The sequence below is a fragment of the Phaseolus vulgaris genome, chromosome 2 (assembly GCF_051622355.1).
Source record: "Phaseolus vulgaris cultivar YP4 chromosome 2, ASM5162235v1, whole genome shotgun sequence".
In the NCBI taxonomy this organism is placed as follows: Eukaryota; Viridiplantae; Streptophyta; class Magnoliopsida; order Fabales; family Fabaceae; genus Phaseolus; species Phaseolus vulgaris.
In genome coordinates, this window is record NC_143499.1 from 46415329 (window position 1) to 46433089 (window position 17761).

A 17761-nucleotide genomic window follows, 5' to 3' on the forward strand; every position below is an offset into this window, starting at 1 on the left:
AATCACTTTAATAGGAGTGAAACATCTTTTGTGCAACAGTAACAGTAACTGGAAACTACAGTTTGATAAGGACCACATAAGACTTATCTAAGTTTCCATGTGCCTGTCACTTTCCCAACGGTCACCAAACGCCCATTTCTTCTTATCCATTCGATTTCTTTCTCAATCCTGTGGCTCTCATCTCCCTACCGTTAGCTACTCAGAAAAAAGTTGAACACCCTAACGGCTACTGTTATCTTTTTCAACTCTCCAACTAACAATCTTGTTTAGTGACATGCATCGTATGATTATGTTTTTTGAAACATTAAAAAGACAAAAATATTAGAGATGATGAGAGGGTGAAGTGTGCGGCGGATAAAGAAGAAGACAAGTTTGCACCTGCTCACATCCTTCTACACTTTTCATAAAAATTATTTTCCCTTTTAATAATTCTACACATAACCATGTTATTAGGACCTTTTTTTAATCCTAGAAGTACTATAATCAAAACCAAAACATAACAGCCTTTGCTAAAACCAAAAAAACAGCCACACTTAAACCTTGTATTTACTTTATAATAATATAATATAGCATGATGATTATTACCCTGGACACCAAACAGTGGACTTGTGTTGTAGTTTTGAGTTTCCTCTTTACTATATAAAGGAGTAGTCCAACCCTAGCTAGCTTATTAAATTTCCAAGAGAGGGATATTAAGCAAAGAAAGGAAAGGGTGTGAGAGGTTTTGTTGCAGAGTGAGAATGGAGAATAAAGAGGAAGATGTTAAGGTTGGAGCAAACAAGTTCACAGAGAGGCAGCCATTGGGTACAGCAGCACAAGGTGACAAGGACTACAAGGAGCCACCACCAGCTCCTTTGTTTGAGCCTGGTGAGCTCAAATCATGGTCCTTCTACAGGGCTGGGATTGCTGAGTTTGTGGCCACCTTCTTGTTCCTCTACATAACCATTTTAACTGTCATGGGTGTCAACAGGTCCTCTTCCAAGTGCTCCTCTGTTGGCATTCAAGGCATTGCTTGGTCCTTTGGTGGCATGATCTTTGCCCTTGTCTACTGCACTGCTGGAATTTCAGGTATTATACCTTTTTTTTTTTTGCTTTTCATATGCTGGTTTCCCATCTTCTCAAAGTTTTGGATCTAGTTCAATTCCAAAATTTAGTTCATGATATGAGCATGTTTTGACATTATTTTGACAATATTGTTAGACAATGTGTTTTTGTTTGCAAATGTTGTGTTGTAAGATATGGAAGTGAGCCAGATCTGCGTTTGTTGTTGCAGGGGGACACATCAACCCAGCTGTGACCTTTGGTCTGTTTTTGGCAAGGAAGTTGTCCCTCACAAGGGCAGTGTTCTACATTATCATGCAGTGTCTTGGGGCCATCTGTGGGGCTGGTGTGGTGAAGGGCTTTGAGGGTAATGGTAGGTATGAGTTGTTCAAAGGTGGAGCAAATTTTGTGAACTCTGGCTACACCAAGGGTGATGGACTTGGAGCAGAAATTGTTGGCACTTTTGTTCTTGTCTACACCGTTTTCTCAGCCACTGATGCCAAGAGAAACGCTAGAGACTCTCACGTTCCTGTATGTGCTTTTACATTGCATGCATTCAATTAACTTGGTTTATAAAAGGGTATGTTCCAAATTTGCAATTAATGTGGTTATTTATGGTATGATACACTTGCAGATTTTGGCTCCACTTCCCATTGGATTTGCTGTGTTCTTGGTCCACTTGGCCACCATTCCCATCACAGGAACTGGCATTAACCCTGCTAGGAGTCTTGGAGCTGCCATTATCTACAACAGGGACCATGCATGGGATGACCAAGTATGTTTCTTATTTCCATGATTTTTCTAGGCTTCAAATTTTGGTCTGTTCCCATTAGCCTAGAAAATAAGGAACTAATTTCTTGTTTTTGTGTTTTGCAGTGGATTTTCTGGGTTGGACCTTTCATTGGAGCTGCTCTTGCTGCTTTGTATCACCAGATAGTTATCCGAGCCATTCCTTTCAAGGCAAGAGCTTAGGCTCTTCATTCTTCCACGTCCTTGCTTCATTTAATTGTTGTTTATGTATCTGCTGTCTGCTTAATTTGGAAATTCATCATCTGAATCTTTTTGTGTCAATCCTTTATGGATGTAAATTATGTATGACATGGTTACTTCCTTTCTATTGTATTTGTGACACTCTTAATGGTTACTTTTATTTATTCTTTCATTTCAATGGATTGCTTCTTTTATGATATTGCCTCGATACAAAAAAAGAAAGAAAGAATATATATACGTGTGTATATCGATCAAGCATGTGAAGTTCTAAATATCCAGAAAATTCATCTTATAGAGAGAAGTTTCTCTCCAAAACTTAATCTCTCTACAAAACGAAACAAGTGCTTATGAAAATTCAGATCTGCACAATGCTATGCTTACATGGTTAGTGTGAAAACAAGTTTATGTCCCTAATGTCTATCTGATCAATCATAATCCACAAAAAATCACTATATATTGTCGTCCAAATAAGATTTTTGAGTGTGAAAGTATGATATTTAGACCTGTTTTACTTTCAGAATATCATCTACTAAAGATAAAACCAATGAAATTTCATAATTTCTTCCCAAGTTGAGTTTTATAAGCCTGAGTACTTAAAATTCAATATAAAAATTGAAAGAATGAAAAGTCATCAATGTTACACATGGAAGACAATTAACCATGATGATTGTTGAAAGTTATGAGAAGAAATTTGCAGAAGTTATTGATACTTCATCATTTATGTACAGTTATTACTCATCAAGGGATTAAATGAACTTCAATCAAGTTATTCATTTTTCAGCATCATTCATTTCAACACTTTAATTCTTACCTTCAATCATTTCAAGAAATCATTTTTCATTTCCATTTACGTTCAAGCTTTATACTTTTGAAGCACTTTAACTTTCCATCTCACTTACATTTTTGTGCCCATTTTGGCACATGCAATGTTCTATACAGTTCTTCAATGACTTTCCTACACTTTACATGCATTTTAATTGTTTTATTTCACGTATTTTAATTACTTTTATTTTAATTTAATATCATTTATTCGTTTTCAATTTACATTTTCAAAGAAAGTAAATATCCCTTTCCTCACATCTAGAATACAATTACAAAATTTCTTGTTAACAACCATAAATAATAATTACTCTAGAAATAATAAATAATTATGCTTGAATTAGATTTGATCATTATAAATAATAAAACTTGTTCTACGAATATAAAGCAAATGTTTGAGTAGGCAAGAACAAAGAGTATTGTTTTTCTTAAATAAAATTCAAACTCAAATCTTTTATTTCTTATTTTAAAAATAATATGAAAGTATTTTCAACTTGGAGTTAATAATTTCAACTTCGTTTTAGCCAGATAAAATTTATTTTAAAAAAATACATTTTTTAAAATGAATAAATAAATAAAGTAAAAGTATACATCAACCCCAAATAGTTATGTAATCCAAAGCTTGAATTTTTCTTAAGAGATGCAAAGCCACTGAAACAATGTCGCCGAAATTTTTTTTTAAAAAAAAAACAAATTTTCAATTCATTAAATTTTTCTGAAAAATTTCGTTCACGAGGTTTCATATTAGACCAGTAGCAAAAACAATATTGATCACACTAAATTGTCATTAAGAAATTCCAAGAAAATATTTAAATATTATTTTTATTGATAAAGAATTTATATAAAGTAATTCCATTGAAGATGTTACAAGTCTTCAACTTTTTGAAATTTTACACAAATCTATAATTTATTTTAAAATATTATATCATCACATTTTTTTATATCACACATGGTAACGGAAAAAAATTTAAGGATTGCAGGTGTGATTTGAAAAAAATATATATATACGAAGAGTTAATTGTAATTATTTTTAGTATTTACCGTTAATAAATAATCTGACACAATTGGCTGAGTAAAATATGTAAGTTTTATATACAGAAATTGAAAGACAATGATTTGTGTTTTGACTTGTTTGGTGTGCGAAAGTAAAAATGTGGTTTCTCGGTTGGAAAGGGGCGTCAGGGTTCTCAGCATCTTCCACAGCCGAACAAGTCACTGAAGGGATTGATGGAACCGCTCTCACCGCCATCGTCACAGGTTTTTCTTCCCTCTTTTTATTTTTGTGTGATGAAATGAATTGAAAGATGAGTGTTTTTTTCTTATGTTGTGTTGTAGTTTAATGATGCATCACTTAAGGCTTGTTTCAATTGTAGCATTTTTTTCACAAAGCTTTATACACAACACTTGTGATCACTTAAGAGAATACCATAAACTACTCACAATACAGATTGTTTAGGATTCTTTGGTTCTGATCATAACTAGTTTTGCTGAATTGCTGAACAAATGAGATTATAACTTGTTATTCAATTTAGATGGGAGTGTTGGTTATTCTCTGGTTTTAACTATCATGATTCGGTGCTAATTTAGTCCATTTTCAGGAGCATCAAGTGGTCTTGGTCTGGAGACCACCCAGGTTCTTGCATCCCGCGGTGTCCATGTTGTTATGGCAGTAAGGAATGTGGACAGTGGTAAGAATGTCAAAGAAACTATTCTTAAGGAAAATCCCTCGGCTAAAATCGATGTTATGGAGTTAGATCTAAGCTCTATGGCATCGGTAAGGAAATTTGCAGCAGATTTTAACTCATCTGGTCTTTCACTGAATATCTTAATGTAAGAGATCTTAACTTTAGCTGTTTTAAGATAACTTGGGTAATGTTTTGTCTGTTTTGCTCCAAGTGGTTGAATGTTGAATGTGAATGTGAATGATTGATGAGGACTTTTTGTTATACTCTTATCTTTCTGGAAAGATGTTTGTGCCAACTTGTACTACTTTCTTGTTTGAAAGTGTTTGATAAAACTATACCTGTAAAATTACCTCCTTGTTTTTATGTGTTGATTGCACACTTGAAATTTGAAACAGATTATATTCTTTTACTTATTTAGAAGTTGAAAAGTATAATATTCTTTCTTTCCCTTGAAGTAACAATGCGGGGGTGATGGCAACTCCATTCATGCTTTCCCAAGACAATATAGAATTGCAGTTCGCAACCAATCATTTAGGTATTATACTACATGTTTACTTCACATAATATGTGAGATTTATAACTTCAAGTTGGTGTTCTCTTATAATTTTCAAAAATATTTTGTAGGTCATTTTCTCTTGACAAACCTTTTATTGGAAACTATGAAAAAAACAGTACGAGAATGCGAACAGGAAGGAAGGATAGTTATTCTATCATCAGAGGCACACCGATTTTCTTATCGTGAAGGAATTTTGTTTGATAAGATCAATGACGAATCGGGGTACTAGTCTGATTGGAATGATAAATCAATGATAAACCTTTTCCCTATTTGCTACAAAGCTCTTGCTATAAAAAATCATAATAAATGTATACTATTCATATCCAATGTTGAGTTCCCAAAATTGCATAATTTCCACCTCTATCTGATTTTTAACAGGTACAGCAGTTATTTTGCTTATGGACAATCAAAACTTGCTAACATTTTGCATGCAAAGGAGCTTGCAAGGCGCTTGAAGGTATTATAATCATTAAAGTCACCTCTAATTTATGGAATTTCATTGGTTCCACTTTATTTACTGCAATATTTAATGTTCCATGTTTGTGAATAGCCTGCTTCAGTAATGGATTTTTCAATCCTTTTGGTCTTTTCAGGAAGAAGGAGTGGAAATAACTGTTAACTGCCTTCATCCTGGATCAATTGTTACAAATATTTTGCGATACCATGGTTATGTTAATGGTTAGTATCTATGCCATTCAATTAGTGTGTTTATTAAAGTATCATTGCTCTTGGAAATAGGTCTTACGACGGGTTTAATAAAAATTAGGCATAGTTATACTGACTGATCTACATAATCCATATCAATATGCTTACCATTCTATGCATATATAGTAAAAGGGACATAAACAGAAGCAAAACAGATGTTATAGCTGGTGATTCTTGTACAGAATTCCTTGCATAACCATTTGAACTTTCGTCCATGTAATCATTTGAACTTTCATTCATGCAGCCCTTGCTAATACCGTGGGCAAGTACTTCCTTAAAAACGTGCAACAGGTATTTAGTACATACAAAATATATCTACAGCAGTGTTTGCTGATATGCTGTTAATCTAAATGTTACACCAGTTTTTTGGTAATTTAATTGTTGAGGCATGTTTATAGGGAGCTGCAACTCAGTGTTACGTGGCGTTGCATCCACAAGTCAAGGGAATATCTGGTGAATACTTTATGGATTGCAACAAGGGAGAACCTACCGCTCTGGCTAAAGATTCAGAGCTGGCAAAAAAACTATGGGAACTAAGCTCAAGTCTGACTAATCCAAAGTAGCTTAAGCTTTGTTCGACTGGACTGAATTAGAGGAAGCTTCATACATGCCAACATTATTGTATTTAAAATAAAATTTCAGAGAATTAGAAATCTATGGTGGGGCGTAAACTTAATCTTCAAAAGCTTTAAGTAAATTACATCTCAGACTTCCATTATTGCTTTGAGACCATTATTGTTAAAAATTAAGCGGTGTGTATACTATATTATAAGTATAAAATTGACCCGTTACAGTACTCCGTTCCATTGATATCAAAATCGTTACTTTAAAGTATATGTGGTTTTTGGTATTCAGGAAATAGTATCAATGCAATCGCTATACGACTGGGTAAAATTTACAAGTGTGTTTGGTTAAGAGGATAAAAAGAGAAGATAACGTTACCTTGTTGGTTGGCAAGATAAAGATAACATGGACTGTATGACTTACATTAGAAATGTCTTCATTTCTTTCAAATTACACATTTCAAAGTATTTTGGATTACATATATCACACTTTAGTTATATTGTAAGGAACTTTTCTTCATCTTGATATTCTTCTAATTTTTTTAATGAAACGTTAAAACTAAAAAATTCCTTCGGTCTCTTCTCTTGGATTAAACGCAACCAAGTCCTCAAGCGACTTTTAAACAAGTAACCTCATTAATCTGAGTTTACCGAATTGAATTGTTCAGGAAATAAAACCATGAGATAAAGTTTAAATTTTATTGGTCCCAAATAAAACCCGCAGATGCTGATAAATTCAACGTAGAGATGCCGCGAAATGAGTTAAAGAAACCCACCAACAAAGAGACGATTACAGGAAGAAACTGTTAAATAAAATATAACGTTTCTCCAATATTTACAATAGGCATCTGTTTCTATACGCTTTGGCATTCACCACCATTTTCAGCTAGGCCTAGGATGATGATAAAACACGAAATGACAGCAATTAAGTTAGTGATTTACATTTCCTTAAGAGGGTTAAAAAATGTTTTAACGCAAGGCTGAGACTGAATGTTGCACCTCCAAAGAAAACGCAGACTTGAGACGGTATTCGATTTTGAAACTCCGAACAAAATTGAGATTTACGATTTACCCAAATGTACTACATGATTATGCTACTACGCTATCCGAATGCGCTAACCTTCAAAACTTTAATGCCTACCATCTGAGCACTGAATGCAGATCATAAGCCATTTGAGCGATCAGGATTTGGGGGATCGTGTTTAAGATCCAGGCATGCATGTAGCCGTGCATAATCCCTCAACAGCTGTTGTGACACGCAGTCCGCCAAGTATGTCTTCCCATCGCGAAATTCAATTGGGTCTCTCTGGACAGCCCTCCTAGAATGGTTATTGTCAGATGAACCTACATCGCGGCAAGCATGTGTAGTTTGCAAGTTTCTCCCAAACTGCGCATGCTTAGAACCATGATAAGGGGTATTTCCAGATGAATAAAAACCATGCTGAGGATTTTGGATCGTACCAACAACTTCATGTGAGATTTGTGATTGCTTTGTCTGAAGAAATGGAATGGCACTGCCACCACTGGTTAGAGGCGAAGATGAGCCAGATGCAGTTCGAGGGCTAGCTATTGGAATAGCACCATTTAGGGACTTTTGGATCATACCTACAAGTTCATTTGAGAATAGTTGTGACTTTGTCTGATGAAATGGAATAGCTCCGCCGCCACTAGTTAGTGGTGAAGATGAGCCAGACGCAGTACGAGGGCTAGATATTGGAATGGCACCATTCTGAGACTTTTGAGTCATACCCACAACTTCATGTGAGAATAGTAGTTGATTTGTCTGATGAATCGGAATAGCACCGCCCCCACAGGTTAGTGGCGAAGATGAGCCAGATGCAGTAGGAGGACTAGATATTGGAATACAACCATTCTGAGACTTTTGGATCCTACCCGAAACTTCATGTGAGAATAGTGGTTGCTTCATCTGATGAAATGGAATAGCACCGCCACCGCTGGTTAGTGGCGAATATGTGCCAGAAGCAGTACGAGGGCCAGATATTGGAATAGCACCATTCTGAGACTTTTGGATCATACTCAGAACTTCGTGTGAGAATAGTGGTTGCTTTGTCTGATGAAACGGAACAGCGCCGCCACCGCTGGTTAGTGGTGAAGATGAGCCAGATGCAGTACGAGGGCCATACATTGGAATAGCACCATTCTGAGACTTTTGGACCATACCCACAACTTCATGTGAGAATAGTTGTTGCTTTGTCTGATGAAATGGAATTGCACCACCGCCACTGCTTAGTGGCGAAGATGAGCCAGACGCAGTACGAGGGCTAGATATTGGAATAACACCATTATGGGACTTTTGGATCATACCCGAAACTTCATGTGAGAGTATTAATTGCTTTGTCTGATGATATGGAATAGCACCGCCGCCACTGGTTAGGGGCGAAGATGAGCCAGATGCAGTATGAGGGCTAGATATTGGTGGTGACATCCTTCCACTTGTATGCAATGATTTATAAGGCAAAGAGGGAGAAATGGGACAAGAGATCTCCCTTGGTGTATGAGGATCACTGGCAACAAAGGGCACAAAAAAAGTTAGTACCTTCTCCTTCATACCAAAGTACGTAAAATAAAATAAAAAAATAGCATAAATTTGACCAATATGACATCAGAGCCTTTATCCATCACCTTTCTTTGTCAACTATTGAAACTTAACTATAAAGCTACTTGCCTAAAATAAGTGCTAAAATTATGCAGGTTCCTAGCTTTTGAATACATGTACAGCTACAAATATTCATATGCACAAAGTAGACGGTTGTATTTTTTATCGTGATCTTTCCCATGCTTAAGGGTGTGCCATATTTGAGTTTGAAAGAGACCTTGATCCAGAACCAGCTCTCAAGTTTCTAGGCGGATAGATCCCAGCTACTTCTGAGTCTAAGCATGAATTACTTTTTGCAGGTCCGATGACCTAAAGAAATTCAAAGTGACGAATCGTGAGAACTCATGGACAAGGTAGCCATGCACAAACCGAGAAAAATAATGCAGCTTGACAAAAGATGATTGTATGAAATGACATACCAGAGATCTCACTGCATTTATTATAGCAGTTGGATCTTCTGAAGGAACGGCGCTTAAAATAGATCTTTCCAGCATAGCATTTTTAACAAATGAATGCTCTAGAAGTTGAGCAGCCGAGGGACGATTTTGAGGATTCCTTTGCAAACAAAGCTTGACGAAATCTTTTCCATCTTCTGAAAGATGATCTGGAATTGTCGGAAGTTCCTTGCTGTTCCCAATCTTAAACATAGCAGCAACCTTGAAATATGTGGTGTAAAACAACAGAAACAAGTTAAGCAATCAATGTTTCTAGACAAGCATGTGCTCCAAGTTTCCAACCAAGAATCATTTAAATTTGTCCCAAAATAGATTTCAAATGCACATATATCAATTTCAAGTGCTTTTAGTCTGTCTACAAACTCACCCCTTCATATTGGCTCCAAGGAGGTTTTGTTGTCGCCATCTCCAAAACAGTGCATCCCAGACTCCAAATATCAACCGCAAGATTACAACCATTTGAATTTTTTATAACCTATATAATTAAGGCAGTAACACATATAAGAATAAACTACACTATAAGACCAGTGACAAAAGTGTTAAATGAATGCAGAAATCATCCTGACCTCAGGTGCCATCCAGTAAGGACTTCCTTTGAAAGAAAATGGACAAGATGGCCCACTTATCTGCAAACCATTCAAGGTAGGAAATATCAAGTCAGAAAGATGGCAATGCAGGATACCCACCCTGCCAAATGAATGAATGGGGCAGGATAGGTGGGTCCCTTTTTTGGAACAGTTGGGAAAATCAGTGACCCCATTTTATGGTGGGAGAGGTTTGATAGGCCAAGTCACCTAAATAATAAACATTAAATAAAATTATTTTTTCAATATCAAGTGAATGAGATGAGAGCTAAGGGTGCGGATGGAAGTAAGAGAAGAGAGTATGATGGGTAAACTCAACCCATCAAAGGCACTGATTATGTGAGGCGGGTCTTGCACTTGATGGGATCAAATATGTGTAAACCCAACCCACCAAACATGGACATTAAGTAGGTTGACCTGGCTAGTCAAACCCATTGTGATGAAATATTCAACTCAAGTCTACGCAATAAAACATTTAAATGCTCTTGCATAGTTATAGATCTTGCACAATAAAATATTTAAATGCTCTTACATGCTTGGCCATCCCAAAATCTGCCAATTTTATCCTCCCATTAGGGTCCACCAATATGTTTGCTCCTTTAATGTCCCTGATCAGAACGTAGTGATCAGACCAGGTGAAATCGAATCACAAATCACAACATAATTAAAACAATATATACGGATTGAAACCATAGTTATTAATCTAGGAGACTGGCGCATAGCAGCCACCTCTAAAAACACTATAGCGGGCGAGCTGTAAGGTAGATGTTTTTAAAATTAATAATAGAAACTAAATAATTTCTTGTATGCATAAAACTCAATATATATATATATATATACTCACAAGATTGCACACATGATCACCATCAACCTAAGACCAATATAGTAATAAAATGAAAGATAATGAGAAAATTAATAGAAAAAGAGCATGAAGAAATTAGTAGAATGTGAAATGGGAAGTTTAAAAGGAAGAAGAAAGAGCAGAAGGCACAAACAAAAGTGCTGTAAAGTGCAAAGGAACACAAGTCAAAACAATGGTAACCTTCTATGGAATGGTGGTCAACGAAGAAGGATTCCAAACCCTATTAGTTTCTAAAGCAAAAAAAGTACTAGAAAATAGGAAAGAAATCATAGTAGAGGTAAAATGGGTTTTTATCACGGGAGCGCCACTATAGAACATGAAAAGACGGTAGCAGCTGCAATGACTGCTATGGGAAACCGCTATTCTATTTCAATCCCATAGCAGCCAAACCCACTCTGCTGAGCTACTCCGCTATAGTGCGCTATTCACTACAAGGATTGAAAAATATATGAGAAGACTTCAAGTACAATATGTATAGAACTCACCTGTGAACAGTGTTCTTGGCGTGCAAATATGCAAGTCCTAACAAAATTTGCCGCGTATAATTACGAATTGCAATTTCACCTAACTGGCCATATTCTTTAACCAGCTTATAGATTGACCCTCCGGAGACATACTCCAAGTATACATAAAGTCTGTCATTGACCTGTTTAAGCATCATAAAAATTTCATAAAGCAGTAAATACATTATGAACTTGACAATTGATAGTCAATAGTTTGATAGTATCTGAAGCACTAAATTACAAAAGTAGCTGCAACTGCAGTTAAGAGAAAATTTAATCGTGTTTCTCAAAACATACAAGCAATTATAACAACTGACTTGTGCAAACGTGAAAGTCTCGAATTATGTAAGCAGATTAAGAAAGTGAAATCATTTACTGAATAAAGTCAAAGATTCAATAAATACCGTCTCAGATCCATAATACTGAACAATATTTGGATGCCGCAACCGACTAAGCATTGCAATTTCCTGCAAATGCCATCACATACGTGAATATTCATCGCTATGATTATAAAATGTCATTAATTCACAATTATCCCTTACTGTTTAAACAAAAAGTAAAGACAATTGAGGAAAGTAATGCTTTTTTTCATGCGTCTGAATTTTAACCTTCCCAAAGGAAAAGCAAGTGTAAGACACCGAATCTACAAAAGAAAACTTACTTGGCCTAGTTGCTGTGCACTTTCCCTTGATTTAGCGTCATCTGAAAAAAGTGTTACCTCCTTCATCGCGCACATCTCACCACTTTCTCTATAGAACATCAGAAGTTGAAATAAGTCACAATTAAAAAGTTGAAAGAATTTAATGCAGAAAAAAACAAAAAAGCAGGAACAACAACAAATACCAATTTTGAAACAGGACCAGTGCTGACATTAACCTGTAAGGGTGATGTAAAAAGTGGAGAAATGCATGTTCAAACATAATCTGTTTGATTAAGAATTCTTGAGTCACGCATACAGTGATTATTATTCGTCCTACAATATATCTGGCAGGCACTTGAGTAATTTGGTACTACTGTACTACCCCTCCCTTGGTACTTACCCCTACCCAAAATTTACAGATTTCTCTCAAATTTTTATTACTAAAATAAAATAGGGAATAAACGACCATATGTACCAGGTGTCATAATTTAAAGAGAAGAAGAACACAAAAATAAAAAATAAATATTCACATACTTGGTACAGACCTGTTAAAACCAAGATATACATGTCCAAATGTTCCCCTTCCAAGCAACTGCCCTTTTTTCCAGCGTGAACCTGGACTTATCGAATTTTCGGATCCGCCCGGACTACGAGGGGTTGAAGGAGTTGTTGATGCAGAATAGGTTGGAGAAAATGCACACGGCTTAGTGACTGCTATTGGAGGGAGTGGTAACTGGTGATTTTTTTGTTTCACATCATCAGGGCGTCTTGTATGTGCTTCTGCTGCAGTTCCTCCAGCTTTAGGATGCAGAGGGGTCACAGTACCACTCTGTATCCTGGAACTGGGACCAGGGCTTGTCATTCTGGGACTAACTATTGGAGAACACTCACGGCTACACCTGTTTTGCGGCAAAATCATTTGTCCTGAAAGATCCCCACCAACTGAATTATGACTAGAATTACGGCCTGAAACCATAGTATAGGAGTGCCCAGAAGCTATATCTGGATAAGGTTTTCTTGTCTGTAATTCAGAGTTCAACATTGCATTTCTAGGACTTGATATTGAACTATCTGGAACACTACACAAACCACCTGGGCAAGCTACTTGCAGATTTTGCAGATGTAAAGGAACCCCTCTTGGTGAGGTAGACAATGGCTTATTATTGCACAACTGAGGACTTGGTTTTGAGAATGTTCTTGAGTTTCTTTGGATAGTAATAAGAGGTTGATTCTTGTGCCCCAGACTTCAGGAAAATAAAAAATAAATTTAGTAACAGAAGGGACAAAAGAAAAGGTAAATAAACGGAAAGCATGTAAAAAAATGTATCTAGAAGGAGACAAAACTACTTGAAAGAACTATTGATGGTGGCTCGGTTTCCATTTTCACAATCAGAAGCCAGAGGACTAACAAAATGCGGCGAATCAAATGAGTTGCCACTATCAATTGAGCTTTCACTAGAAACAGATGCAGTGGCTATTTCTCCTTCCATATCAGTAGCGTCTTCCTTGCCTGAAACAAAACCAGGTATTGGAAGGGGGGAATGTAGAGATGGCTTTGAGTCTATGGCTCTATCAAGTTTTGATGTTAAAATAACCCCAGGATTTGCACCAATGGCATCTGAAAGATGTGACCCTGGTAATGGGAGTGGTTGAGAGAGTGGCCTTTCTGCAAAACTTTGACATCGGGATACATGTGTAGAGGGTGATGGTGATCTTGAAGGTGCAAGAGATCTAGATCCCTTCTTGGAGATGGCATCATCACGATGTCTCCTTGATCTTTCAGATTTATTATTGGATTTCTCTTCAGAGGCATTCTTTAATTTCCTCTGTATGGTTTGAATAATACTTTCCCTGTTTTCCTTCTTTTTCACCTCTTTGGAAGAAGACTTTCCCCACCACGACCACATGTCTTAGGAAAAGCTTGCCAAACACACAGGGAAAGAGCAGGAACTATTTGCAAATTCTGGGTGTAAATTCACACTTAGCATTACAGCACAAATGTTTGTAATACAATTAATTCAACTGAGGTTCCACTGAAGTGCCACACCATAATAATCTGTAAAGGACCTCAAATGTTAGTTTGTTATCAAAAAATAAACACATAATAAATAAATCAACCACACCAAAAGGTTTTAGAGAAGTAAATGGGATCAGATAATTCATAATCTATGTTGTAGTAGTCTGTGGCACTTACTGAAACCTATTACATGACAACATACATTACAGACGCTTTCACATTCCAAACAGAAATCCAAGGAACCCAGGAACATTGTCTGGTTGAAAATTAGATGGCGAGCTGATAATATGATGGTTCTAAATTCTAGGAAATTGAAGACAAAAAAAGTATCCCGTCAATTGAGTTTTACTGAGTTGTAAATTTGTCCCAGACAAACAGCTAGTGCCAAAGTGCCTTACAAAAGCCCAGAAGCCATGGCAGTAACTTGTTCTGTGAAGACAGTGGTATCATTCTATATTCAAAACATAAAAAAAGTGAACCACTGACAATGAAGTAATGAAGATAGTTTAGAAACTAAGTTTTATAATTAGTCAAGGAGCAGCAGCAGCAACAAAAGTTTTATTCCACCGTGTGAGGTCGACTACATGGATCACATGAAACCACTAGACAAGGTCACTTAGGCATAATTGAGACCGTGTTTTAAATTCTGGATAGTGGTTCTTAGCGACCAGCCCCCAAAATACTATAACATGACTGTAGCCACACTTTTGAAATAATTTATACAGTTTATATAGAGTATAATATACATGTAAATTCATAAAAATGGTAAAAACTGCATGAATTAATGACATTCATGATTAACAACAAAAAATACACAAGTAAATATCAACAAAAGCCACATACCAGTTTCTTAGATACGAATCATCAATTATCAATCATTTCTTTCTTGAGAACAAACTAGCCAGCACACAGACAAAGTTATCAAGTCCATTTCATCCATTCTATCTCTTTCAGCTTTGTATTCAAACCAGATAGCATAATTTAGCTCTAAACACACACAACTGGCAAACAACATTGCACGGGAACATAAAATCAGCCCAGTGAAGCAAAAATAACCAATGAAAGAGCCGTAGAGGCCTTAAATCAGATCCACTAGTTCAACCAACTCTCGAGAGCTAAAACGACAACATACACAGTGATATTCACAAATAAATTGTCTCGAAATCACACACACTGGCAATGCCAGCAACATCAACAAACCAACAGCTAACAAAAATGAACTCCGATTCCTACACAGAAAAACAGCAACCGGAGCTCAACAAGTTCGAATTCCAGAAAGAAGCATGCAAACGATTCTGCGCATTGATAGGTCTCAAAACACACATATTATTCAAAACCAGCACGATAAATCAAACAAAGAACGAAACACACGGTAACCTTACACTTACTCAGTGATACACGTTTCTTCAGCGCCAGAACATCAACATTTGCAGAAGATAAAATCCTGGAGGTGTCCTTTCACCACAGACAGAGCAACGCGAAGTTAAAGAGTCAGAGAAAAGCCATGGGAACTTGCAAGAATAAGAGCGAAAAACAGGCACAAAACAAGGTACTTTCAGTTTAGTGTTACTGCCCAAGCGTTAAGTGCAGTGTGAGAAACTAATTAAATAATAATAATAATAATTAATGATTTATTAATTTTTAAAACTTTAATTAAACGATTCAAAATCTTGCGTACGGTGCATAAACGCGTGGGAGCCACGTCCTACAAGGCATCTCACCGTTAAATACTCAGTTCTAGAAAGATGAATGACGCATAGTGCAATCTTGGTTGGGGTTTTCGCAATTTGGCGCAATCACGGTATTATATTGTATCCTAAAACAGAGAATTTTGATCTCATCTGTACTTAACGGCAACTTATTCAATAATCAATTATTTATTTAATATTATCGTGGCTTACCGATTAAGAGGAAATTTTCTTTTTTCTTTTTTTCTTTCAATTATCTTCAGATACTCTCACTTTCCTTTTTTCCTTTTTCAAACAAATTATAAAATAATGTTTTAAAATCTAAGTGAAATTTAAAAAAGAAAATGTCAAAAAAAGTTAAATGTGTCATTATTACTTTTATTTTTTCAAAAATTTTGAAAATGATATTTTAAAAAATTTAAACATAACCAAAATGGTAAATTTTGAGAGATTAAAATCGTATTCTTAAACAAATGTAATATTAAAATAATTTTTTTCTTGGAACTAAAACTGGATTCATCCTAGATATTCAAAAAAACAATTAAACTAAAAATTGTACAATAAATATTCATAAAAGTATTATTTTGTATAATATTATAACAACGTTTGGTATTAAAATATTAAAATAAAATTACAAGTATGGAATATTGATATAACAAATATATTTAATCTTTAATAGTTATACTATTTAATATTTGAATATAATATATATTAAGATATTAATTAATGTTGAAACATACTAATTAATACTAATATCTAATATATTTAAATATTAACATGACAATAGTGTTAAATGTTTATTGCTTCTAATTACACGAATGAGAATCCACATGACAAAAATTTTAAGTGTTTTTCTTTTTATGTTGCTTCTAATATTTTCTATGGGCACCATTTTAAAACTTTATTTTTGTGAGAAACATTAATGTTAACCTTTTCTGTAATCTCTTCCAGTGATAAGTTACATTGTATTTTTTTATTATAAAGATACTTTTAAATGAAGTTTCATGAGTTAATTGGCGAAAAATTAGAACAATGGAATTTAAAGTATTTTGAATATATATTAAATTATTGGTAACTTTAATAACAGTAATTAAATTAATTTATTTAATTCACTAAGATAATTAGTTTAGATAACATTGTTTGTATTCTTATACATAGAGTCTCTTTTTTGTAACTAATTGAGACATATTAAAAAAGATAAAGAACTTACTTAATAGCATTTTTTAACTGATTACGGTTAACTATTGTTTATATTATTGTTTTAATTCTTAATTAATTAACGTTTTAGTCATATTTTCCGAAAGTAGACAGAGAAAATAAATTTATCTTATTAATAGTTTATATTTACTGTCAAGTGATTACAAGTAAAAATATTTTATTCTATTTTTACGATTTTCATTTATATTTATTCTTTCTCTTAATACATTTTTTTTCCTTCAAAGATTTTATCATCTATTTTTTCATAAAAATTTTTTTTTTCTTCTAAAGGGAATTTTTAGAAAAAAGGAACAACAATTTTATCATAGTAAAAAACAAGAATACATAATCTTCCTTTTCAAAACAGCATTCTCAAACCAAACTTCTCAAAATTTTAATATTTTATAAACACCAGTTTCAAAAATAAAATAAAACATCCTGACTAAAATCAAATTCTAATTATAGTATTTTGCCTAAACATTACAATTGAACTATAAAAACTATTCAAAATAATAAAAAAATTATTATAAAAATTCATTTATATTAAATGATCTATTTTTTATATTAATAATGTAGCTAATTTGAATTTAAACCGGCTTCAACGGTACAGTTTTGTTTTAAATCGCATTAAATTGTAATTAAATCAAACAGAAAAAGAGAATGAATATGTGATAATGTGACTCACCTTTCAATACATTTAAATTTATATTTAAAATTAAAATGTTTTTAATATCTAACGTTTAAATCTCGGTTATTGGAGTTATTTTGAATTTTTTTTCATTTTCAATTAACATGAATTGAAAAGACATAAAAAAATAGTTTTATAGAAACACATCTTT

At 34.6% G+C, this 17761-nt stretch overlaps 3 protein-coding genes across 4 annotated transcripts; 2 read left to right on the top strand and 1 right to left on the bottom strand.

Moving 5' to 3' along the window:
• The first annotated feature begins 264 nt into the window (after nt 1–264).
• On the top strand, nt 265–2209 carry LOC137812647 (putative aquaporin PIP1-2). Its single transcript, XM_068614776.2, has 4 exons — nt 265–1068; nt 1274–1572; nt 1676–1816; nt 1918–2209. Exons 1-4 carry the CDS (start codon nt 741–743, stop codon nt 2011–2013), a joined length of 864 nt encoding a protein of 287 aa, XP_068470877.1. The 5' UTR covers nt 265–740; the 3' UTR covers nt 2014–2209.
• A 1610-nt stretch (nt 2210–3819) lies between these two features.
• On the top strand, nt 3820–6592 carry LOC137812649 (NAD(P)-binding Rossmann-fold superfamily protein). The gene is made up of 8 exons (XM_068614779.2): nt 3820–4107; nt 4449–4680; nt 4991–5070; nt 5160–5313; nt 5470–5548; nt 5685–5769; nt 6041–6087; nt 6195–6592. The coding sequence occupies exons 1-8, from the start codon at nt 4002–4004 to the stop codon at nt 6357–6359; spliced, it is 948 nt and encodes a 315-aa protein (XP_068470880.1). The 5' UTR covers nt 3820–4001; the 3' UTR covers nt 6360–6592.
• Nucleotides 6593–7149: 557 nt separating this feature from the next.
• On the bottom strand, nt 7150–15616 carry YDA (Protein kinase superfamily protein). 2 transcript variants are annotated; one of them, XM_068614777.1, is made up of 12 exons: nt 15426–15616; nt 13368–14076; nt 12566–13264; nt 12042–12129; nt 11785–11847; nt 11363–11523; nt 10548–10623; nt 9998–10057; nt 9799–9906; nt 9396–9632; nt 9194–9285; nt 7150–8884 (listed from the first exon to the last, which is right to left on the bottom strand). In XM_068614777.1, exons 2-12 carry the CDS (start codon nt 13925–13927, stop codon nt 7522–7524), a joined length of 3507 nt encoding a protein of 1168 aa, XP_068470878.1. In that variant the 5' UTR covers nt 13928–14076; nt 15426–15616; the 3' UTR covers nt 7150–7521. The 2 variants fall into 2 exon arrangements, with proteins under 2 accessions (XP_068470878.1, XP_090155226.1); XM_090299100.1 differs by having other exon boundaries at nt 15420–15594.
• Between the last annotated feature and the right edge of the window lie 2145 nt (nt 15617–17761).

Coding starts and splice junctions, on each gene's coding strand:
- LOC137812649 (XM_068614779.2), top strand. CDS start 4,002: ATGTGGTTTCTCGGTTGGAAAGGGGCGTCAGGGTTCTCAGCATCTTCC. Junction 5,549..5,684: donor AGCTTGCAAGGCGCTTGAAG/GTATTATAATCA, acceptor TGGTCTTTTCAG/GAAGAAGGAGTGGAAATAAC. Junction 5,770..6,040: donor ATACCATGGTTATGTTAATG/GTTAGTATCTAT, acceptor TCATTCATGCAG/CCCTTGCTAATACCGTGGGC.
- LOC137812647 (XM_068614776.2), top strand. CDS start 741: ATGGAGAATAAAGAGGAAGATGTTAAGGTTGGAGCAAACAAGTTCACA. Junction 1,069..1,273: donor CTGCACTGCTGGAATTTCAG/GTATTATACCTT, acceptor TTGTTGTTGCAG/GGGGACACATCAACCCAGCT. Junction 1,817..1,917: donor ACCATGCATGGGATGACCAA/GTATGTTTCTTA, acceptor TGTGTTTTGCAG/TGGATTTTCTGGGTTGGACC.
- YDA (XM_068614777.1), bottom strand. CDS start 13,927: ATGTGGTCGTGGTGGGGAAAGTCTTCTTCCAAAGAGGTGAAAAAGAAG. Junction 11,524..11,784: donor AGTATTATGGATCTGAGACG/GTATTTATTGAA, acceptor ATGCTTAAACAG/GTCAATGACAGACTTTATGT. Junction 9,633..9,798: donor CTTGGAGCCAATATGAAGGG/GTGAGTTTGTAG, acceptor ACATATTTCAAG/GTTGCTGCTATGTTTAAGAT.